This window comes from Macrotis lagotis, chromosome 8 (assembly GCF_037893015.1).
Source record: "Macrotis lagotis isolate mMagLag1 chromosome 8, bilby.v1.9.chrom.fasta, whole genome shotgun sequence".
In the NCBI taxonomy this organism is placed as follows: domain Eukaryota; kingdom Metazoa; phylum Chordata; class Mammalia; order Peramelemorphia; family Peramelidae; genus Macrotis; species Macrotis lagotis.
The window spans coordinates 17,409,238-17,433,932 of record NC_133665.1 but is presented as its reverse complement, the minus strand read 5'-3'; the positions used below and the strand labels follow the sequence as shown (position 1 = coordinate 17,433,932).

Here is a 24,695-nt window from a genome sequence, read left to right as displayed (position 1 = left end):
TACCCTTTTCAATCTCCTCCATCCTCCCATCTCTTTAATGTAACCCCCCTCTACTCCATTTTAAGGAGATATTTTAACATTTTAAATCATTCCATCAGAGTTATGGAGTCATGTGTTTCCATTACTTCTGGTTAAGTATATTCCCTCTAATAGAGTTACATATGATTCTCAAGAATTATGAGAATCTTTCTCCCAGGTGGGGATATATCCAATTTCATCTTATTGAATAAGTTTTTTTTTTCCTTTACACCTTCTTACCTTTCCATGTATCTCTTTTTTTAGAAAGATTTTATTTATTTTGAGTTTTACAATTTCCCTCCCATTCTTGCTTCTCTACCCCCACCCCCACAGAAGGCATTCTGTTAGCCTTTACATTGGTTTCATGTTATACATTGATCTCAGTTGAATGTGATGACAGAGAAATAATATCCTTAAGGAAGAGAAACAATGTATGTGATAGTAAAATTACATAATAATATAATGGGATTTTTTTTCTAATTTGAAGGTAATAGTCTTTGGTCTTTGTTCAAAGTCCATAATTCTTTCTCTGGATACAGATGGTATTCTCCATTGCAGATAGCCCAAGATTGTCCCTGGTTGTTGCACTGATGGAATGAGCAAGTCCATCAAGGTTGATCATCACCTCCCCTGTTGCTCTTAGGATGTACAATGTTTTTCTGGTTCTTCTTATTTTGCTCAGCATCAGTTCATGCAAATCCTTCCGGGCTTCCCTGAATTCCCATCCTTCCTGGTTTCTAACAGTACAATAGTGTTCCATGACATACATATACCACAGTTTGTTAAGCTATTCCCCAATTGAAAGACATTTACTTAATTTCCAATTTTTTTGCCACCACAAACAGGGCTACTATGAATATTTTTGTACAAGTTATTTTTTTACCCTTTTTCATAATCTCTTCAGAGTATAGACCCAGTAATGGTATTGCTCTTTCCACATATCTCTTGAGTCTCCTGTTCAAAGACTAAGTTTTCTGTTTAGCTTTGTTCTTTTTATCAGGAAAAGTTGAAAGTTTCCTATTTCTTTAAATGTCCACTTTATTCCCCTGGAAGAGAAGACTCCATTTTGCTGGATAGTGAGTTCTTGGCTGCATTCTACTGATTTCTGGAATATTGTATTCAAGGCCCTTTGAATCTTTAATGTTGATGTAACCAGGTCCTGTTGAACACTGACTATGTCTCTTTGGTATTTAAATTATATCTTTCTGGCCCCTTGCAGGATTTTCTTCTTGACCTGATAGTTCTGGAGTTTAACCACAATATTCCTTGGTGTTTGCATTTTATGATCCCTTTAAGGAGGGGATTGATGTATTCTTTCAATGAATATTTTGCCCCCTGTTCCAAGATATCAGGACAATTCTTCTTCACTATACCTTTAAGTAATTTCCTAAGCTTTTTTTTCTCTTCAAGGTATTAAGGAAATCCTATGATTCTTAAATTGTCTCTTCTGGATCTGTTTTCTAGGCCTGTTTTGCCAGTGAGGTATTTTATATTTTCTTCCACTTTTTAAATTTTGTTTAACAGATTCTTGGTGTCTCATGAAGTCATCAGTTTCCACAGATTCCAATCTCTTTTTTAGAGAAGAGTTTTCTTCATTTACCTTTTGCATCTCTTATTCCAATTGGTCAAATCTATTTTTGAAGGAGTTTTCCATTTGCCCAGTTAGGTTTTTGAGACAATTATTTTCTTTTTGCATTTGTTCAATTATATTTTCAAAGGATTTGTTTTCTTGTTAATTGTCTTTTGCATTTCCCCCCCCCCCCAGTTTTTCTATTTGATTTTTAAACTCCTTTTTGATCTCTTCTAGGAAGTAATTCTGGGCTGGAGATCAATTCATATTTTCCTCTGAGACTCTAGTCCTCAACCCCTCCCCCCTCCCCATGCTGACCTTTCTTCATTTTGTGTCTTTTCCCTAGGCTCTTGTGCTGGTGGAGGGGCTGGTTCACAGGCCTTAGGATCCCTAGAGATTTTGTCTACTTCAGGGATTATTCAATGGGTCAGCCTGTAGGGGATGCCAGAAGCTTTCTCTGCCTTGTATGTGATTATTGGCCCACTCCCTAGGCCTGGGCAGCAGGATTTGGGCTGTCATTGTACAATGTGGACTGCACCCTGGGGCTAGATAGTTAATCTACTGAATCCCCAATTAGCACTGGGGGGAGATCTGTCACCCACACCTGAGCCTTGGGGCAAGATACAAACATCTGGGGGGGGTTGTTTGTTCTGGAGAAAGTCTAGTTCTCCAATAGGGATGGGAGGAGGGGACCCAGTTGGAAACACAGGCGCTCACTGGTCTTCCAGACAAGCCTCCCTGGAGTTCTCTGGATTGCCACTCACACAGCAAATGTTTCCACTGCTGTTTTCAGGTCAGACCCCAGCTCACCCCACAGCCTTTGGGCTGGGTCTCTGTTATCTGACCCCACCTTACCCATGCTCCACTTTGACAGATCTTGTTTGGTAGATCTTCTCTGTTCTCTGGGTTTTGTGTTAATCTGTTAAGAGGCATGGTTCAAGTTAGTTCTGAAGGAAAGCCAGGAGAGCTTAAAAGAGAGCTTGGTTTCTCTCTGCTATCTTGACCAGAAGTCCCTGGAATGAAAGTTTAAGGCTTGGTGCTAAAGGATTTCAAAAGAAAAATTGAAGAATTTGGACTATGAAAAAATAAGATTTTGTTTTACTGTAGAGGAGGGCTGGACCATATAACATACAGAAATTCCTTTAAAGCTTTGCTAGATCTCTCAGAGAAACCTAATGTCCAATACTGATATGAAAAGTAGCATATCATACCTATGCTGACCTTTCTCTTTCTCTATTTACTTTTGTTTCTAAGGCTGATAGGCTTTTTAGATTTTTTTTTTGTACTGAGTTCTTAATGAGGGTAGGTATTGGAAAAAAGTAATTGGGTTTTGGGATAAAGAATGTATAGTTTAGTTGTTACTTGTTTATTGTGAGGTTCACAGAATCACAAAATTTCAGAGTGGGATGGGACCTTGGTGACCATTTTTTACAGCTCATTCCTGAAATAAAAATCAATCTCTTCCATAAGCAGTTGTCCAACCTTTGCTTGAAATCTAATGAGGGAGAACTCACCACCTCCCCATAATGTTTATCCATTTTGTATAGATCAATTTGTTGGTAAGTTCCCCCCTTATATCAAAGCTAAATTTGCTAGTTTCAAATTTGATTTATTGCCCCTAGTTATGTCCCCTGGGATGAAGCATATCCCTCTTGTGATAGCCCTTCCAAAATTTGGAGACAGAAATCATGTTCTTTATAAATCTTCTCTTCTCCATGGTAAACTTCCCAGTTTTTTTTCCAGTCAGTTCTCATGTGGAATGAACTCAAGGACTTTTATCATCCTGTTTTCCTTCCTCTGCACACTTTCCAACTTATCAATATTTAAATGTTATTTGACAAGGGTGGAATAAATGTAGATCACCAGTTCCTCATTTTCTAACACTAAACTGTTTTAATTTTTTTAATTTTTATTTTTTTAGGTTTTTACAAGGCAAATGGGGTTAAGTAGCTTGCCCAAGGCCACACAGCTAGGTAATTATTAAGTATCTGAGACTGGATTTGAACCCAGGTACTCCTGACACCGGGACCGGTGCTTTATCCACTGCATCACCTAGCCACCCCATACTAAACCTTTTTTAATGCACTCTTTTGACCTATCAGTTGTTCTAGTTTCCACATTACTCCTATTATAGAGCACCAAAAGCAAATAAGAAGTCCCCCCCCCAAAAGTCAAATATTTTTCCTTTCTTTTTTATTTTAAGGTTTTTGCAAGGTAATGGGGTTAAGTGGCTTGCCTAAGGCCACACAATTAGGTAATTATTAAGTGTCTGAGGTCAGATTTGAACTCGGGTACTCCTGACTCCAGGGTGGTGCTCTATCCACTGCACTACCTAGCTTCCCCCTACATACTTTTTCCAGAAGATTTTTCTCCCAGCTATGATAAGATAATGGATCTAAATTCCTTTCCAAACTTTTAAGTGTTGGGTACATTTATCAATTAAAAAAGTCCATGTATAAAATTAATTCTATGACCTTTAACTTTGTTTCATTATTGTTGCAATGTGCATGGCAGAATAGAATAATTAAAGATCCAGTTAATGAAATTCCTACATAGATATGAAAGCTATTCTACTGTAAATAATAATGTAATTTCTTTCAAAGATTGTCAAAGAAAGGAATTTTTCTCTGATTTCTCCTCATTTGTATATATACATTTAGAGAAAAATATGATGATCCCTTATCTTGGATAATCTTGCCAGGTGTTTCAATTATGCAGGTTTTGATGCCCCTTTAGGTACATTGCAAGAAATGGTTTCCCAATTACATCCCAAAGAAAGATGTTCCCATTAACCATAGACCTATTATTGCATGCATTTACTACAATACTGCACCCTGTAAACATTGATTTTAAAGATTCAAAATAAAACAAGACTCTCTCTGCTGCTTTGAAAATGTTTGGTACAACTCTGGAGAAACATATTCCTTGACTGACAGGCATGAAAACTAAAGTATGTACTGCACAAAAGAAAATGCAGAAAGTTTGATTTGGGAAGAAACAAATCTTTCCATCAAGCTTCATGTAGAGGTGAGATGTTTTAAAGAATTTCAAATGAACCATGTAAAAGTAATGAAAGTTTGGTCTGTTATTTTCACCTTTGTGTTCTTAGCACTTTTAGAGAAAAACAACTCTGTTAATTGAAGTATGTCAGTAAAGAACATTTCTTTCCTGGGAACCAAAGATAGATTCATTGGCAAGAGGTGATACTTAACAGAATTACACAAGTTTATAAATGGACTCCTTTGCTGAGACTTTCATTTAATGCAAAAAGACCAAATAACAAATATTAAAACATTAAAATAGACAATGAGCCAAAAATTCACTTCCTCTAGGGAGATGATCCTGATTTACATGACCCACCTCCTCTCACCCCTTCAACATTTTTTTCCTTTAAGTACTTATGCATCCTTGTGTATTAAATCCCCAATACTGATTTGCTTCTCTAAAAATGTGACCTTCAGCAGCTTCCAATGGTACAGCAAAAAAATGACTCTAGACTAAAAAAATGAGACCTAGGTCCTAGTCCTACCTCTGTTTGAACTATTTTAAGCTTTTTTGGAATTCATTTTTCTTCTCTGTAAAATGTTGTGCGTTTGTGTGTGTGTGTGTGTGTGTGTGTGTGTGTGTGTGTGTATGAATCTTGACTAGAGTTTGTATTGTATTTCTAAACACCAGTCCATAGAGAGGTATCTATATATGGTAATTTTAATTTTCATAAAACTTTTACTGCCAAAGGTTCTTTCTTAAATTAAAAAAAAGCAGATTCCTTCTTTCTGGGCCTGTTCCTTCACTCCTCTCTCCTTTTTTTACAGGTTTAAGCTTTACTCAGGGGATAGCTTCTCATTAGGATCATAGATTTAGAGCAGGAAGGGATCTCAGAGCCATCCAATTCTCCTTTATAGATAAGAAAACAGAGAAGTTGAAACTTGCTTGTAGTTGATGACTACTCCTCTTCCCTCCCTGCCCCCCCCCCCCAAGTCTATCCCTTCTGGTCTTCAGTAGTACTCTTATTTTCAAGGAATGAATTAAGGTATATTAAGGACATTGTAAAGCAAAGTGCTGTAACAAAAGGCATTATTATTAATTAGAATATTATGTATTATAGTTGCCTATATTAGTTTTCTATATTCTTACTAGACTTCTCTGCCTAAAGATGTAAAGGAATAAATCTTATCCAAACTTTGCTTTTCTGACAGTAGATACATAATAAATGTTTACTATTGTTATTCTTAGTTGGTGATCAGTGGTCTAGGAACTTCAAAGAGTCAGTGGACAATGTGGAGGACTGGGAAGCTCAAAGAAGAAAATTTAGCTATCATTACAGTATAGTTTGGGCTTGAAGATCCTAGAGAAGCTGATCTCTAGTAGAGCTTTCAAAAATAATTGTGTCTTTGTGCTCAGTCTAGAAGTGCATTGTAAGTTTTTTGAATGTGAAGTGAAATGTTATCCTCTTTATATCTTCTTTTTTCTTTACCTTTGGCTCCTGGTGTACTAGGGTCCCACAAATAACCTTATTGTAAATGGTACACACACACACACTCAGCCATGTTATACAGCAAGAACGATCTTTAGTCATTTTCTATTCTAGGTCATAAATCATGCATAAATATGAACATTAACAGTTTTGTAGGTTCCATTTTAATTAACAATATCTACCTATAGAAGACACTTCCACACCTTTTTGATGTAGTAACTGCAGTTGTGAAATAATATAGTCTTTCACATGAACTGAGCATATTCCCTGAGCAGTGATCTACAAAGTCACCACTGTTGCTTTGAAATAGTTTGAGTTGTTCATAACTCTTCAGGGGAAAAAGCAAAAGGCAAGTTATCTTATGGAAGAAGCAAATTATTAGGAAATAATGGAAGGATTACACAATCTCTCTTTCTTTAGCAGAATTGTAACAGAGTAATAAAACCATCTCCACATTTTAAAATTCTATTGAGGTACCGGCAGCATATCTTCCTTCATGGGGCCAAACCTATATAGGCTCTTGCAGATAATTACTCAGATCTTGGATGAAGAAAAGAACACATAAAATCTTACTTCATTGCAAATAGGACAGCAGACTGCCTCTAAAGTGTATACTTAGTTAATGCAATTAAAACAACAACAACAAAATGCCTGGGCGGGTAGAGATCTAAATTTGTCACAGCATAGTTGGTACAAACCATATTCAGAGGACTATGAGAAGTCAAATTCAAGCAGGGGTGAGGAAGAAGTGGGAGAAATAGGAAGGGGGAATGTGTGAAGATTTGGTGGAAAGATGAGACTAAAGGGTCCTGGATATAGAGGAGAAAAACAGAGAGGCGACTGTAAGCAGCAGAAGTCAGATGGAAGGGCACCTCTTCTTGCCCTTACTAGCTCTGGGTGAGGAATCAACAACTCAGTTTCTTGGGAGCATCACTGGGACTATCCTGAGGGACAATGAGGGTTCTCGGCTTAAGACAGGGCCTGATGGACAGCAATGAGTTTAGCTTACTCACAAGAAAGGGGCGATTCAGCTCAAGGCAGGTGTGTCAGCCTAGTCGGGGAAGGACGCAGGGCACGGGGAGAGGGAAGTGCGTGCAACAGCAGCTCTTTGAGCTACTAAAATTAGTAATAATTGTTAACTGTTTCTGGGAGAGACTGAGGTGAGGGGAATTGAGAGGTTGGCTTTCTCAACCCCTCTTCCACCAATCTGGTTCGAAGAGGTGGTTCTCTTCTAGTCTCTTTCCAGTCGGGTTCAACTTGGCGGTTAACCCATAGGAAAGGAGAAGGTTGCGGGTTGAAGGTCCCCTAGCTCTCCTCAAAAGAGCAAAAGAATGTCAGATTCTCCCTTGCCCTTCCCCCCCTTTTTTTGTAGCCCTGGTCTGGGATGGAACCTCTGATAGTCAGGAAAGCTTTTAGAGGAAGAATTCTCTATTTCAGCTGCACCCTTCGGCTGACATTTCCTAATCCTCCCTGGACACCCCCCCCCCCCCCTCAGGTTGTTACTATCTATTTCTCATTCCCGCCCCGAGGGTCTCCGCCGCACTCTAATCCCTAGCAGCCCCTCTCCATCAGCAACACTCTACCCTCTCCTTAAAGCAGGCACTAATTGTTCCCCACCTTCGGAAGTGCCTACCATCCTGCCCCCTGATCCGTCTTTTTCACTCTGGGTTCCTGGTAGTAGGGGATCAGGGGTATCCTGGATTTCTTTCGTGCTTCCTGAGCTCTGCAGGGGAGTGTAGGGAGCAGACCCAAGAGCGCAGTCTAGGAAAGCGCAGTACAACTCCATATGTAGAATGGGGTCACTGGACTTGGGATGGACCTCTTCCCCGTTCCCAAGTCCGAGCCCTTTCCAACCCTCCTTACGGCGCCTGCAGCCTCCTGGAGTTCGTTGCTCTGCCCCAGCATCTCCTTTTGGTCTTCACAGGAGTGAAAACGTTCCTGGCGCTCCCAATTCTGCAGCTCCCCGAGAGACGAGGGCCACTTCTCCAGGTTCGGGTCATATGCTATGCTATATGACCTCTCATATGATCCGTCCCTCTTGGAGAAGGTGAGTACTCTTCTAATCAAAGAGGTCCTGAACTGGAGACACGCCAGATTTTTCAATACTAGGAGATGAAGTGGCTTCTTCTCGCGCAGGCAGATTAAGAAGCGCTGTTCTTTCCTTCTAGTCTTTCTCTCTTCTCCCAGGGCTCTACACTGCCCCCGAGTCGCTCCCCCTCTTGCCACCCTTCTCTATTTTCCCCACTGCTACCCTGCTCCAGCTCCAGCCTTCCCCTCCCACCACTCTCGCCTCCTCAGCCTGCGTGCCCTCCTCCCTCCCTCTTTCCTCCTCGTCACCCCTCCTCTCTTCACACACACTCCTCCTTCCTCTTTCTCTCCCTCCTTCATTCCACAAGTGTCGCTTCCCTTTCACTCGCGCACTTGGGAAGCTGGAGAGGTGAGAAGAACCCGGCGAACGAGTACAAGGAGACTTAAAAGAATAGAGGGGAGGGGTACTGCAGGAACACCGGACAGAAGGGACCCTAGCACAGATTGATAATTCTCACAATCATCCTCTTCAGCCCCAAACACCTGCAACTGATTTGACCGTTTTCTCTTCCCCTTTCCCCCTTTCCCCCTCCCCACACCTCCACCCCCCCCCCCCCCCCCAGACCCTACGCGCAACGCCGCCGCGCCCAGCCCCTTGTGGCCACGCGCTGGAACCAAGCGCCACCGACTGAGAGCGCAGTGGCCGCGGACAGAGCGCCCCGCGCCGCCCCCTGCATGTGCGGCTCCTGGCGGCTCGCAGCCCCCGGCAGCCTCGGCAGCTTTAGCAGTTCCAGCGGCGGCGGCAGCTCCGGCGGTGGCGGCAGCGGCTCCGGCGGCTGCAGAGCGGCGGAGCCCGGACTGGGAGACACAATGCGCCGCGTCCTTCGCCTGCTCCTCGGCTGTTGCCTGACCGAGCTGTGCGCCCGCGTGTGCCGGGCGCAGGAGCGAGCCGGGCAGGGGCAGCTCCACCACCAGCAGCAGCAGCAGCAGCAGCAGCATCAACACCTGGTTCTGTCCGGGGGTAACCGCTCGGGAGCCGGGGAGCCTGGGGAAGCCGCCGGCGCTTCAGAGGCGGCCCCAACCAAAGCCCCTACGCCAGACTCTTGCCGAGGCTACTTCGATGTCATGGGACAGTGGGACCCTCCGTTTAACTGCAGCTCTGGGGACTTCATCTTCTGCTGCGGCACTTGTGGCTTTCGGTTTTGCTGCACGTTCAAGAAGAGGCGCCTGAACCAGAGCACCTGTACCAACTACGACACGCCACTCTGGCTCAACACGGGCAAGCCCCCGGCCCGCAAGGATGACCCCCTGCATGACCCAACCAAGGACAAGACTAACCTTATTGTCTACATCATTTGCGGGGTGGTGGCTGTCATGGTACTGGTGGGCATTTTCACCAAACTGGGGCTAGAGAAGGCTCACCGACCCCAGCGGGAGCACATGTCCAGGTGGGTCTCCCCTTAGTTTCCTCTCTATCTCCTTTTTCCCCTCCCTCTGGCAACGCCTCTTCAGCCTCCCTCCTCACTCTCCTGTAGGAGCCAAGCTGGGGAAGCCAACTTTGGGCTGGGGAGTGCAGGGAACTGACACTTTTCTCAGCGCAGGTGGGGGAGGTTCTCTATTCCCCATCTTGCCACACTCCCTCTTCCCCCGCAGAGAGGTGTGTGTGTGCGTTTGCGTGCGTGTGTGTGTGTGTGTGTGTGTGTGTGTGTGGTGTGGTGTGGTGGGGATCGAGGGGAGGTGTGCATTTGTGTGGCAGACACACTAAGCCGTCCCGTCCCTGTTCTAGTTCTGGGATTCAGGATCACGTTCTCCGATTGATCAGAGCTTCTTATGTAGCCCTGGATAAATAGAGCTAGGCTAGGCGCAAATCAAGGAGGATTGCAAGGGGAAGGGGGAGGGGGCGTGTGTGTGTGCGCGTGTGTGAGAGCATGTGTGTGTATTGCTTGCACCTCATCTGACTTGGGAAAATAAGGCGAAGGAGGCGTTGGGTGTGGGGAGGAGAACAAAAGCCTCTGGGAAACCGATCGGTTCTCCAAAGCAACTGCGGATTCTCCCCGAGAGGACTATAGTTCACCCGAGACAAGAACCTATTGTTCCCCCTCCTCCCCTCAACACCCGCCCCCTTTCTTTCTCTTCTCTCCCTATTTCCAAGCTAGGAAGCTCTGGTCACAGCTTGGGGTAAGCAGTGAGAGTAGTGCTTAGAGCTCCTGGAGCTGAGCTGGGCGCCCTGCACCAGGGCAATCAAGAAGAGCCGCTGCTAAGCCCCCTCCTCAGGAGCGCGAGCCCCATAGAGCCCTTTCCAAAGACAGTCAAGTTTTCAGTCTCATTCATTCTGAAAATTCCAGGCAAGGGGAAGTTGGAGCAGATGGGAGAGGACATTTGAGAATTAATGGAGCTATTTTTTTCATATATACATCTATAGCTGTATCTCCATATATTAAACAAGAGTTTAAATTGATCCTTGCGTCTTGGTAACTTTTGAGAGCTGACATAGTGACAAGGACGCCTTCTACTGGGGGATCAGCAACGGGTGGTGTGGGTTTCCAGCGGGTCTCTATCCCGTGTCGTAGATGCTGGATTGCGGCGAGGAAATAACTGGATGACCAGATCTGAGAGCTTTCCCCTACCCCTAGAACTAAAACCTAGAGATGAAATCGTCCTGTGTTCCCTCCCTTCCCGCCCCATTTTAGGGGTCGTGTGTGTATTTGTGTGAGTGAGCTGTTTTGCCTCTCCTGCGTTAAACAAAGAGACCCTCCAAAAATAGGCGAAGGAACGCATCACCAATTCACTAGCAATTATTTTCTATTTATACACAAGGGGATCAGATTAATTTTTCCTGACAGTGAGGGGTTTTAAAGGAAGAGGTGTGCGTATGTGTGAATGTTTGTATATGTTGGTATGTTGGGGGAGGTTTCTTCTTGGTAACTGCAGACTATCTTGAGTGGATGGAAGGGGACTGGAGGAAAGGGATTGGTTAGTAGTATATAAAAATAATTCTCCAGAGGTTTCAAGAAGCCCTGACCTACTAAACAAATTTAAAAAAACCCAAGCCCTACCAACACACAAACCGTAGAACAACCCACTAGTCCCATCCAATATCTCAGCATTTTCCCTTAACCTTGATCAATTACTTTCTTCTCTGGCACTTGCTTAGTCCATTAATTTCCTGCATCTTTATTTTTATTGAGGCAAGTTGTATAGAGAGGTCTGATATAGAGTGGCTTTGGATATTTCTTTGGATGTATCATAGATCCATAAGATTTACAGAATCATAGAATGCAAAGATCCTTTTAGAGGATCTGGTCTCTCTCTCTCTCTCTCTCTCCCTTCCATTTTACAGATGAAGAAAAAAGCCTAAAAATAGTTTCATGCCCAAGGTCACACTACCAATGAATGGTAGTATAAGACCAGATCCAAGGTCTCCCAAAATCCAGAGCAGGGTACCTTTATGGAGGGTCAGAAAACCATATAGTTTTGCTACTTCCTTGAAATCACAAGCTCTTTTCTGAGGAAACACATCCTTCATGACTCTTAAACAAGCTTTGTTCATAGTTGTGGGTATTAAAGGCCAAATATTTCCAAATATCCTTTATTCTAAGGGCAAGTATATTTTGGGGAGATCTTTAACCTGGCTATTCTAAAAGTTAAGAAATTTTCTTTCTGCTAATATTTTATAATCCTATCAGTTACAATGGCAAACTCATTCTGATTACCTCCTTCCCCTAATTAAAAAAAATGTTTGGCTAACCTTTTTCCCCTTCCCCATGGAGCTCAATTCTAGAAGGCATCTGGGGAGGGGGGATTTTAATGTGCAAAATGTTCTTAAAATCCTGAAGAAAATACTTTATAGTTCTTATTAGCCTATAATTAAAACCCTCAAGTCCTTGGGGAGTGATTGGAAAAAAGTTGTATGTCTTGTAACACTTTTAGGAGGCAAAAAATGTTTAATTGGAAAAAGTGAGCATTGATCAAGAGAGTTCTTCCATTCTTTTGAACTATTTTACATTGACTTTCTATGTATGACTTTTGTGCTTACTTTCACAGTGTTTCAGCAGTGGTGAACAGAATAGCTCCCAAGTTTTACTGTGTGCCATTCACCTAACCTCTTGTTGCTCACAATTTCAATTCCTAACAATGGTAATTTACTAATTAGGGTTCATCTGAAGATATTTAGGAAATTGTTGAACCTGGTCTGGAAACACCAAATTTAGTTGTAGAAACCTTTGTATAAGTCTGTGCCTCTCTATAAAATTAATTTGATGGTCCCAGCCCTGTTAATTAGTTTTGTCTGGGACAGAGGGACTCAGATTGAATTAGCTCTCATCTCATCTGAAAACATTTCCTCTTTAAGAAGAGGTTGAAATCCTAACTGGAAAAGGAGAACAGTGTTGATTCAGCTTTTAAACTTTGCCTGTGGTAAACAACATGCTTCAATCTTTGTCTGATGGGTCTTGAGGACCCACATTTTCCCAGAAAAAATGGTGTAGATACTGTTTGTACATAATGAAGCAGTGACACTGAAGGTTATAGTAGTATGTAGTGCATTCTCTTCCTTCCTTTCCCCCTGGCTATATAAAAGTAATAAGGCACCAGAGGGGTTTGAGGTCAGTAAAATTTATTGAATAACATTAATTTCCTGAGGCCCAGAGAGGTTAATTGATTCCTTCTAAGTAACACAGTGAGTTTTGGAGTCAGGGCAAGAACTGGAACTGGTGATATTATGGCCCAGCTAATTTAATGGAGAGTAGTAACAAGTGGATGGTGGAAAGTGGATAATGGGAAAAGTACTGATTAAGTCAGGAATCTGTAGACTAGTTCAGAACAGAATGAGAGCAGGTGGGCTCCTCAGTCAATACTGCCACAAAGATCCCTTCAGTGAAAGCCATTATTTACTTTGTAATTTGTAAAGTAAAATAAAATATAGGTGCCCCACAAACCTATGAGATAACTGCCCTTTTTGTCATTATCTAAATCTACCTTTGTCTCTGCCTTTATTTTTCTTGGTCTTAGCTTCCTCATCTATAAAATGAGGGACTATTTCTAAGGTCCCCTTCAGTTCCATCACTCCAAATCATATATCTGGTTTGGATGCTTGACAATAATATTGTAAATTAAATCATCAGAGAAGGTAGAAAAGCATTCCTACAGATATTCTGTTGAATCAAGTCTTTTCAAGCTTAGAGAAAGAAAATGTAGTACTCCCAACCCACCCATGTCCTGTACAAATGCTTCTTTTGCTCTGTACTGTTCTCTGAATATGACAGTGAGTTCAAAGAGCCAAAGAATAATCAAAGACACTAATGTTTTCTGTACTTGCCCCAAGCAGGATTGGACTTTATTCTAGAGGCATCCATTATAAGTGACCTTTGGGGGAGTAACATGTGTTGAAGGTTTTTTAGACTTGTAGCCAGTAGGGAGCATGTGTCATTGTTTTGCAAATCTTCAAACAGAATCAGAAATCCAAGTGGCAAACTAAATAGCAGTGTGTCCTGGGCATTTTTAAAAGCACTTTTCAGAGGACCTGGAGTCCCAAGATTTAAGGAGAAATGGTAACAAATCATTATGTGATTGGGTTTTTTTTTTACTTGACCTTACTCTCTCTTTTTCAGTTTGTTATTCCATAACCCTTCCTCTTTTCCTTCTTTCACAAAACATAACGTTTAATCCCATGATCTCTAACGTTTAATCCCATGATCTCTTCCGTTTACAAGCCCAGGAATCCCATACATGCAACCATGGATAAGAATGTCAAAGTTGTTTTTCTTATGGTTTGGGTACTCATAGTTCTTGTTTTGAGCAAGAAAATGCCTATAAATCTTTCCTGTGTGAGAAAGTAAGAATGCATTTTCATATCCTAGCAACTAATATTGGGAAGTATAGAATATTAGAGAAAAATCTTAAAGTCTGTTCCTTATCCATAGTAAGAACTGAGAAAAAATATGGATGTCTTATTCAACACATTCAGTTTTTATATGTGCCTAATTGTAATTTCCATTACACATTTATTTTCCTCTTCAAAGTCCTAAAATTTATAGAAGAAATGGTTTTGGAAATTGTCTTCTCACCTGTTTTAAACTTTGAAATTCTGCAAAACTATCTATGGTGCAATGCCTACTGAAAATTTGATAACTAACTAGAATTGGTAATACTTTCTCTCAGCTAAGTGTGGCCTCATATCTTATGCAGACATGAGTAACCAGTGAGGCATAAACCTTTCACATTTTGAGCTTCTTTTAGGAGGATCAACTGTAGCTCTTTAGTTGTGATATTCTTTTATCATCCTCACCTGTACTCAAAGGGAAGTGATATTCTTAACTGTGAAATATTTTGACAGATGACTGGGCTCTGTGAGTTTATGGATTTGGTTATCTTGCCTTTTTTGCTTGCTTCTTCTGTCTCATTTTTATCATTTTTACATCAAAAAAGATTCTCAAAGGTGGAGGTAGCCTTGATAACTCAAATAATTAGAGACCAAGCTGATACATTTCATCCCTGCTTCAACCCCAGTTAATTTAGTTTTCCAAGGTCACAGTTTTTCTCTCTTATCGTGATTTGTCACAATGGGGCATGAAGAAGAGCAATTAGGAGAGCATGAATAGAACAACATATATCCATCACTACTAATAGAAGCATATATATTATAATGTATTATTATAATTGTAAATTAATGTCATGTGTGAAATTTCAGTGGTTTATTTTTTAAAGCATAGTACAAGCAAAACTATTTTGAGAAAAAAAGTTTTTTCCAATGGAAATTCAACCTTAAAATAACAACTTGCAAATTTATTTTTTCTATACAACCTATGGAAAGCTTTTGGAATGGTTGATGTCCTAAATGGCAAGTATAAATATGCAAAAGAGATGTTTGATCTTAATAATAAACTTGATTTTAATCTTCTGCTGATTACTTCTATACTTGTGTTCTAAGATCATATAGGAAAATATAGATTACTCATTTTCACATTTTCACCATTCTAATGGAATCCCTTCATGTCATACATTTTCCTCAGTTCTGTATATCATAATTTACTTTGTAAATTTCTCAGTACCATTTTGTCTACTATTTCTAACTCTGATTGATCCACCTTGACTAGGTTGATCCACTGGGTCCTTGAAACACTTAAAAGGAATATGATAAGGCAAAGTCCTCTTTAGTGTTTCATGTTTTGCCTGCCTGAATTTTGCCATTGCTCATTCAATATACTAATGAACATCTATCTATACTTGATATTTTTACCTTTACCCACTCATTTGACAGCTTCCACCAATTATTCTTGATATAACAGATATATACAAGCTTAGTATGCTTTCAAGCAATCTAGTTTTTTTGACATGTTTTCCAAGAATACATAACATCTAAAGAATGCTCTTTTATGATCTAACATCAAGAATTGCCCATGGCATTACTAGGATACTGGTGTAGCAATAGAAATTCCAGTATGGTAAATTATAGTGTATTTATGTTGTCCAGGGCAAGATGATACTACTAATGTGAACCTCTACACTGCACCAGGATGACCCAGACAGATTTCATAATATTCCTTCTATATAATACTTATGCAAACACTTGCAATGCAACATTAATGTCACTTTGTAACATCTCACAATACAGTACATGGTAATGACTCAGGAAATTTCAGCCTTGGTGGTAGAGGGAGAACTGAAATATATTCCTTTGGTTATCATTTGTGAATTAACAACCAATTTCCCTATGCTTCTCCCTCTCCTTTCCTCTTCTCCCACCAGTTTTTCATAGCTGACATGAAAATTTGAGACAGAAAAACAGAGTATATTGCATATATATACCTAATATAATGATCTTGTTCCTTTTTGTTGGATGGAATTATGGGTGAGGGGAGTTGAGTAAAATGAGGACAGTGGTAATGATAATATCATCTCAAATTTGTAGAATGCTTTAGAATGTCAGTATGTCATGGTGGAGAGTAGGCAGGCCTTTGAAGTCAGGTTGTCCTTTCTCAGACACATATTAACTGTGTGACCATGTGCAAGTTACTCAACCACTCACTCAGCAACTCTTAAGCATCCATGAGGTGTGATAAGGTGCAATTTGTATTACTGAAGAGAGTTTTCACAGAAGAGGTTCATAACTAATGACTATATGCATATATGTATACTACTATATGTGTGTGTATATATTTATATACATATATATATATATGCACATCTGGCATATATGTGTTATACATTATGTAAAATGTTTTAGAAGAAAAGGGTGTATGGAATCTACTATACCAGATAGAAGGTGATTTTTTTTTTGAGGAGGGTCATTGATTATATCTATGTTCTTCATTTTTCTTAGGGCTCTTGCTGATGTTATGAGACCACAGGGCCACTGTACGACAGACCACATGGAAAGAGACCTTAACATTGTTGTTCATGTTCAGCATTATGAAAACATGGATACAAGAGCCCCTGTAAATAATTTACGTAAGTACAGCTGCTATAATCTACTTTAGGCCATGCAATGTGATATATAGCAACTGCTTTCAAAGCTCACAAAATACATATTTGAGTCAGAAAACGTTTTTCCCCTGTCAAATTAGGCAATCACTGTCCCTCATAGATTAAGCAGGGTATTATGGACAAAGTTGAGTATGAGGTGATTGTGTTTTGTTAGGGGTATCTTGTTTGATGACTTTATTTCCTTTAGTGGGATTAGTTTTTTTTTAATTTAAAGTTTTTATGATAGTAGTCAATTAAAAGACAGAATCATGACTAAGGAGGAATTTTAGATTCTATACAGAACACTGAACTTCCTAAAAAAGTTTAATACTATGATTTTTAGAGAGATGGTCATCCAAAAGGAATTTAATTGCTCTCTCAAGCTGAAGCAGTTATATTTGATTTCATCTTGCCATTGCTGTTTTATACCTAAGCAGTATTACTTATACATTTTTAAAAATTCTAAAGACACTTTATATTCTCTATTGACTCAACAAATACTATCAACTAGAGACATTGACTAATGGGATCAGAGGAAAAACAAGATTGCTTAGCTTTTGACAACATTGTACTACTATGAGCATTCATAACTATTGTTTTTAAATAACCCCCACATTAATGTTCAGGTTTAAAATACCAAAAGGCAGACAACTCAAGAGATTCAATTAGTTGTTTTTCTGGATTCAGAAATACTGAAATCAAGTTTTTACATATTTTATAGTCTCTGTTCCTTTAACTGAAACTCACCTTCACAATTATGTGGAATTTCATTAGCTGTATCTTAATGATTTCTGGGTTTGGGCTAGTGGGTATTTAGTTTATTTTAGCTATAATGTTTAAAAGGCAGAGGAAAAAGTTAGTGGAAACAAGTGAATAAGTGATGTAAGCTAATTATACGTTGTAAAGATTTTTCATTGCCATATAGGCTGTTCTAAACTTTGGAAATTCTTGGAAATAAACATTTATGCAATTTTTTGAAATGGATTAATAAGTAGAATGAATGAATGAATGAATGATTTAGATTTTCTTACAATCAATCATGTGGGTATAATTTCAGTCTGAACTGTACATATATGTGAGTAAATGACAATCATTTTTCAGGATAAATCATCTTGGTTGAAAGTTTTATGACTGATGCTCACTTCCCTGAAAAGCATAGTAAATTTGAACCACTGTGGCAGCACAGTTGTTGTGTAGAATGCTGACTTCAATAGAAATGAAAACATTCTATTTGAGATCCTTTTTCACCTGGGAATAAAATAAATCAAGATTTTTAGAAGCATTATATATCATAAGTGATTGATTATGATACAAGCATAAAAAGGCAAAATTGTATTGAGTCTGTGGTATAAATAGTGACTATTAAAAGGTTTCTCATTCAAAGTTACAACCTTCAGGATCATTTCAGATGGGGGCTTAAATGAACTTACAAGCCTATTGAAGTCACTTAGGTTTCATTGTTCAATGGTGCAAAAGGTTAGAGAATATTAATGGATCCTGTTTAAATTAAACATTCAAATGGGGTGATCTAGATTGGGGAAAAAAGCTTCTTCAAATGGATCTTCTATATTTGGGTACCTGGTAACCTCTTAGGCCCAGGATTCCATTTTAGCCCAATGATAGTGTTCCAGAGAGCAATTGGACATTTATGTGATAACCTTTGAATTGTACTGTCCATTTCTAGAGTCAGGTAAAGGAACAATGATGACAAATTATCTCTACTAGAAGCTCTGCTTAGTAGTTTGTCATTGTGAGAATTTTCTCAGTCTGTTTTAGAGAGCTTGTCCTACTTTGGTACAAGAGTACTGAAAAAGATTCAGTTTGTCCAGCTAATACATTTTTTTTAATTCATAGAATCAATAGATTTGATCTCATTAAAATTATTGCTATCTCGTGTGTTTTTTTAGAACACATATATCTCTGAATATATCCATTCTTATTTCTTACCCATCAAGCTATCTCCTGTAACAAAAATTTTTAAATAGAAGAGAAAAAAAAAAAGTAGTACTGCAAATCAACTCATGTATCAATTGTGTTTGGCAGTATTTGCAGTGCTGTAGACTCATAATCTCCCACTTTTACAAAGAAGGAATGGAAATTAAAATATTGAACCCCATGTATTAAAAGCTATCATTTTTAATATGGTCATTCCACTTGTTGGGCAGAAGATTTTTTAATAGGCATTTGGATACCCCAAAGATCAACTTTATGGGAAATTATTTCCAAAATTTCATTTTCCTATATCTGGTTAGCTCTGTGGTAATCACTTGTAAATCATCTTTGGCTTTTTCAGTGACCTCCTCTATGTTTCTATTTGCTATTGTTCAAATGTTTTCCTATCTTTGTGACCCCTTTTGGGGTTTTCATGGACAATATTAGAGTGGTTTGACATTTCCTACTTCAACTTATTTTACAGATAAGGAAACTAAGGCAAACAGAATTAAATGACTTGTCCAGAGGCAAAGATCTAGTGGGTGTCTGTGCCCAGATTTGAACTAAAAAAAGATGAGTCTTAGAGTAAAAAATTTCTCTAGCTATTAATTTTTCTTTTTCTCCTCTGTCACTGATATTAAGTCACTTCCTAGCCTTTTTCTTATGCTTCTATAAAACGTTAGAGAGCATGAATTGGTGTAGAATCCTGAGTATATGTATGAACTGAAAGGATGGGGTCCTAGTGAGGAAAGGAATAGTAACAATAATAAATAAATTGTTGATTTATATAGCACATTAAGGTGCTACCTCATTTGATCATCACATTGACTTTATTTTAAATATGTAGAAACTGAGTTTGAGAAAGGTTAAGTGACTTCCTTAGTCATACAGCTACTAGGGAATAAGGGAGTAGTATTTGAAATCAGATCTTCCCGACTCCAAGTTCAGTGCTCTATTCATTGTATTCCCTAGCTGCTAATAACAAGAAAGGAGGAGATACTATCATTTGGGGGTTTCTATGAAACCTTTCAATTTAATTTATCATACTATGTTATTACTTCTTCGTGAGACTTGAGATTTTCAGTTTAAGATGATCATCACCTGATGCTAATTATATTCCTATAAGACATAAATGGATATTGCCTAAAAATATTTAGTCTGATTATTCAAAGGCCCTTGACCTCTTTGATTAATGGAATAAGACACAGATGACATATTTCCCTCATCCCCCAAATTGTTCTCCTATTTGCCTACCTCCAAACTATTGTATAATAATAGTAAGCATTTAATGGGACATTTTGTCCTCAAGTATTTTATACATACTCTACTTCCTATAAATAAACCTTTGAGATCAGTGCAGCTAAGAGCTCTTACAAAGTTTTGTGCTAGAATAAGAGTACACTGAATGAACAATTAAGAATGAGAACTGTACCTTGATGATTATAATAATATTGTTGTTATTCACTCAGTCTGACTCTTTGTGACCCCATTTGTGGTTTTCTTGGCAGAGATACTGGAATAGTGTGCCATTTCCTTCTATAGCTCATTTTATAGATGATGAAAGCAAGGCAAACAGGGTTAGATAACTTACTCAGATAACTTATTCAGGGGCATTTGGTAAGTATCTGGGGTTGAATTTGAACTTGGGTCTTCCTGATTCCAGGTTCAGTACTCTATTCACTGTGCCATCTAGCTATCCCAGTAGTAATATTAGCAAACAGCTAACCCTGTTTACCTTACATTCCCCATCTGTGAAATGAGCTGCAAAAGAAAATGGCATTCCACTCCAGTATCTTTGCCAAGAAAACCCTAAATGTTTCACAAAAAGTTAGACGACTGAATAACAACAGCAATATAACATTTTAAGGCTTGCAAAATACACAGGTTACTTCACTTAATCTTCACAACTATGTAAAGTAGTTTTATTATTTTGCTAAGATTTATGTAGCATTATTATTATCCTCATTTTACAGGTAGGAACCTGAAGCTCAGAGACTTTCCAAGGATCACGTAATTAAGTGTTTGAGACAAGTTTCTAATTTAGGTCTTCCAAATTTCAGGTCCAATGTTCTATCCACTATTTTACCTAGCTGCCTCATAGCCATAAACACTCTCAGGTAAGTGATAGATGACAGAGGAGATGTTAGTTTCAGGGAATTAGACAAGGAAGATGAAGACCATATTTATGAAGAACTCTATCTTCATTAAAGCACATTCTTGGTCTTATTGTGAAGCAGTATGATAGAGTGGAATGAATAAAAGGTTTGGTGTTTCAGGACCTGGGTTTGAATCCCAGCTCTAATACTTACTCTATGTGTGACTTGGGCAAGATGAAGCCTCTCTGAATTTCGTCTTCCTCATTGGTAAACTGAAAGATTTAGAGATATTGATCTCTTAGGTCCTTTCTATCTTTAATTTTTGATATGACTGCTAAATCACATATCACCAAATGTGAGCCAGACCCCAAAGGAAGCTTGTAGAGAGGCTTATCTCTCTTTTTGATTTCCAGAATGAGGTGGTAATTAGGATAAAGATGAATTTCAATTCAATTGAGGTAATGTTTGCAGAGTAAGTGCAGAGTACATGACACACTAGGCCTTTGGTATGCCTTGGAGGGGCTTCTCAATACTTCCTGTAAGAATTTAGTTTCTAGGTCAAGTAATAAAGTCAGTTAGTTGGCATAAAACATAGGTGAATGGAGTGGGTAGTGTTGAGCTTGGAAGTCAAACCTGTTGCAGAAAGTTGCATGACCCTGGGCAAGTCACTTATGCTCTTTAATCTAAATTTCCTCATCTATAAAATGAAGAAATACTTCTTAGGTTTGCTGTGAGGATAAAATGCAATAATGATATAAAGCTCTTTGCAAACTTTAAAGTTGCTAACTCCATCATCATCATCATCATCATCATCATTATTAATAATTATTGTAGGCAGCAGAGGTCCTGTAACTTCATCAGTATAGGGAATTCCCTTGTGAGGAAATTTCCCTCTACGATTAGAGTTTGGCACCTTTTCTGCAACTTATATATTGTTTTATAGAGCTGTCTAGAACACAGAAAGATGAAGTCTCAGAGTTGCAGAATCATTGTATATCAGAGGTAGGCCTTGAATCTAGGTATTCCTGCCTTTGAAGCCAGTTGTATCATGCCTTAAGTGAAAGTTTATAGGCAGGTTAAACTCTTGCATATTAACCTCGCAGGGGTAGAAATGGATCCATTTGAAACTATACAAAGCTCTCTTGCCAATCAGCTAGGCTCAAAAATCCAAAAATAATTTAAAAAAATCAATGAATAGAAATTCAAAGTTAGAGTGCCTTGAAAGGGACCCATATCTGTGTAAGAGTAAAGTTAACCAGCTCTTGTGCATGGTAAATGGTCCCAACAGAACCTTTGAAGCAAGATTCTGACTTTAGGCTTAGGTTTTTTGGGAGAATATAAAGATGCCAGAGAGCCTGATTTCTTGGACTTGGAAGACCTGTTATTCCTTTAGCCATACTAATTATGAGTGGGTTGGGTGTTTTGGACAAGTCACTTATCAGGACCTCAGTTTCCTCACCTGTCAAATGAAAATTTTGGACTAGCTTATTTCCAGACTTCCTTCTAGTTCTATTAGCTTATCCTGCTTATTTGAAGTCAAGGAAAATATTCTAATTGTTTTAGACCTTGTTTATAGATTGTGCTCTCATAGTTGAGTAGAATGAATTATTTCATACAAAGATGGGCACATCCATTTGTAGATGGATGAGTCTCTGTACAGGGACATTAATGTTTATACAATTTATCTTAAAAGATGGAATCTATTGGTTGAACAGGAATTGGTGGTGTGCAGCATAGTGGCCATTATGAAAACTCAAAATCGTTTCCCATGTAGTGTTTCTTTTGGAAGAGGCAAGAGTACTGTATTTATATTACAAAACACTTCCATAAGTGAACTGCAGAATGTAGAAATCCATTGAAAGTCTTCCTCATCTCCTCATCAATCATCTCTGACCTAACATTATGCCCATAGAAATTTTCATCAAAAGGATCAGAACAATTGCTAGGATTTTGATTTTAGTTTGTGATAGCATAACACATGAATATCCTGGCAGGGCTTTCCTCTTCTCAGCACTAAGTATCTCTACATGGAAAATAATTTTAGAACAATCTTATATTCTTATGAATTATAATTTCAGGTTTGAAATTCATATGTGTTATACTAGTCCAACATTCTGCTACTTATTTGTTTAGTATCTAATCAGTGCACAACATTGTTTAACACATTGGAGCATATAATGATTGTCAAGTCAGAATTTCTACCCTTCTGGAGCTTCCAAACTAGTTAGATAGGGAAGAAATAAGCTAGGGAAAAACTGATTAACAGTATGATGTGATAAAGGTAATATGTACTAAAGATATTTAGAGGAAGAAGAAGAATATGTGAGAAATAGTTTGTTTTTCCATTTGACTTTCTAGACAACATAAGACCTCCTTTCTGTTCTTCTTCCCAACCTTCACCCCCTACCTCCATCCCCTCATACCTCAAGAGGAGTTTCTCAATTGTGATCAGCAGCAATGAGGTTTGTGGGAGTGATTTTCTTATCAGCAAGATAGGGAGCTCTTAAGGTCCTTTTTGGTTCTGCCACTTACTAACTGTTGTTATCTCGGGCAAGTTATTTTAACAACTTTTAATGTCTCTTTATCTGTAAAAATAAAAATTATAGTAACCTGCTTTCTCCAAGTATTTCAGTTGAATCTCACTTTTGAGCTTTAAGATAATGTGATTAAATGTGTTATACTGCAAAAGGTTATGCATGTGTGTCAGTCATTGCTTTTATTGTTACTTTGACTGTACAATGCAATGTTTTCTTCCAAAGTGAGACCTGGGAGGGTGATTACAGTTATGGGAGTTGACTCACTTCGCTAGGGGGCAGTATCAAGCATCTGCTTACTTTTTCCTTTCTGAAGACTGTCATTGTTTTTGTAATCAAAATGTTTTCCTCATGGTTGTTTGACAGCTAATAATACTGATTTTTACAAATGATTTGGGTGTTAAAGGGAAATGAAGATATTGTCAATGCTTTTCCAGAAGGAAATTTAGCAGGATTCATCTTTCCCTTTTCTCACTAACTTGTTCTTGTCTTCATTTTCCTTGCACTTTTATACTTTTCTTATGATAAAACAGGAGATTTTTATCTTCATTTGGATTTTGATCTTAATATTTTATTTATCATAATGGGCATGAATGACACAAAGATATTTTATTTTAAACAAGTGTTGTGTTTCATATTAATTTAAAAAAGGTTTGTTTTATTTGAACAAACCCTGAAAAAAACTCACTGTAAATCATCTCTGGAACTCTTAAAAAAACTCAACTTTTGTTAATGTTGTTTACATGCTACTGTTTAATGCAATTTGCATGGCCTTTCAAAAGTGTTCTCAATTAGATGTGTGGCTACTCTTCTCTAAACAGCGCCTAGGTGGGCAACACAATATTCCGTTTTTAATGTAGGCACTAAGGTCTGTGTCTTCATTCCGTCTAGGGAGAAAACAAAAAGTCTCTCTATACATATAATTCTTATTTCTTGCTCCCCTCTCCTTTTCTAAAAACATATTTTCTTGAGAGTTTAATTTTTTTTTTTTTTGTTCAGAAGAGGTTCAGGATCTGTCATTTCATCCATGTAAGGGACTTTCAGTGTGGAAATTCCCACTACCAATGCAATTGGACAGCTCAGCTCTGGAGTTTATAACTTAGAATTTCTTGAGTCACTGAAAGGTTGACTGACTTGCTCATAGTAGCATTAACTAGTATGTATGAAAGGCAGAATTCTTTGCAATTCCAAGGTCAACTTTGTATGCTGCCTCTTATTTTCTGAGTTAGAAAATTAAAAAAATTCTTTTGACATAAGAAGAAAGAGTACTGTATTTATATTACAAAACACTTCCATAAGTGAACTGAAGAATGCAGAATCCTTTGAAAGTCTTCCTCATTTACTGTGGGATACAAGGGTCAATCAATGAACACATTAAGTGCTTACTTTGTGCTAGGCACCTGGGACTAAAATACAAAGGATAAAACCTAAGCCTAAAGAATTATATTAAAGATCATTCACCTAGAGTTGAAAGGGACGCTTATAGTCCATATAGTTCAAGGCTGTCATTTTAATGAGGAGAAATCTGAGACTCAGAAAGGTTAAATCATTTGGTTAAGTGCAAGGGCCAGGATTTGGAC

The 24,695-nt window shown here is 38.6% G+C and overlaps 1 protein-coding gene across 2 annotated transcripts in view; it reads left to right on the top strand.

The window, feature by feature from the left end:
• Positions 1-8,960: 8,960 nt before the first annotated feature.
• Positions 8,961-24,695, top strand: part of SHISA9 (shisa family member 9) — a 467,598-nt gene continuing 451,863 nt past the window's right edge. For both annotated transcript variants that reach the window (XM_074196442.1, XM_074196441.1), the window contains exons 1-2: positions 8,961-9,538; positions 16,411-16,538. In XM_074196442.1, coding sequence (XP_074052543.1) covers positions 8,961-9,538; positions 16,411-16,538 — 706 coding nt within the window. The remainder of the gene's footprint in view (positions 9,539-16,410; positions 16,539-24,695) is intronic.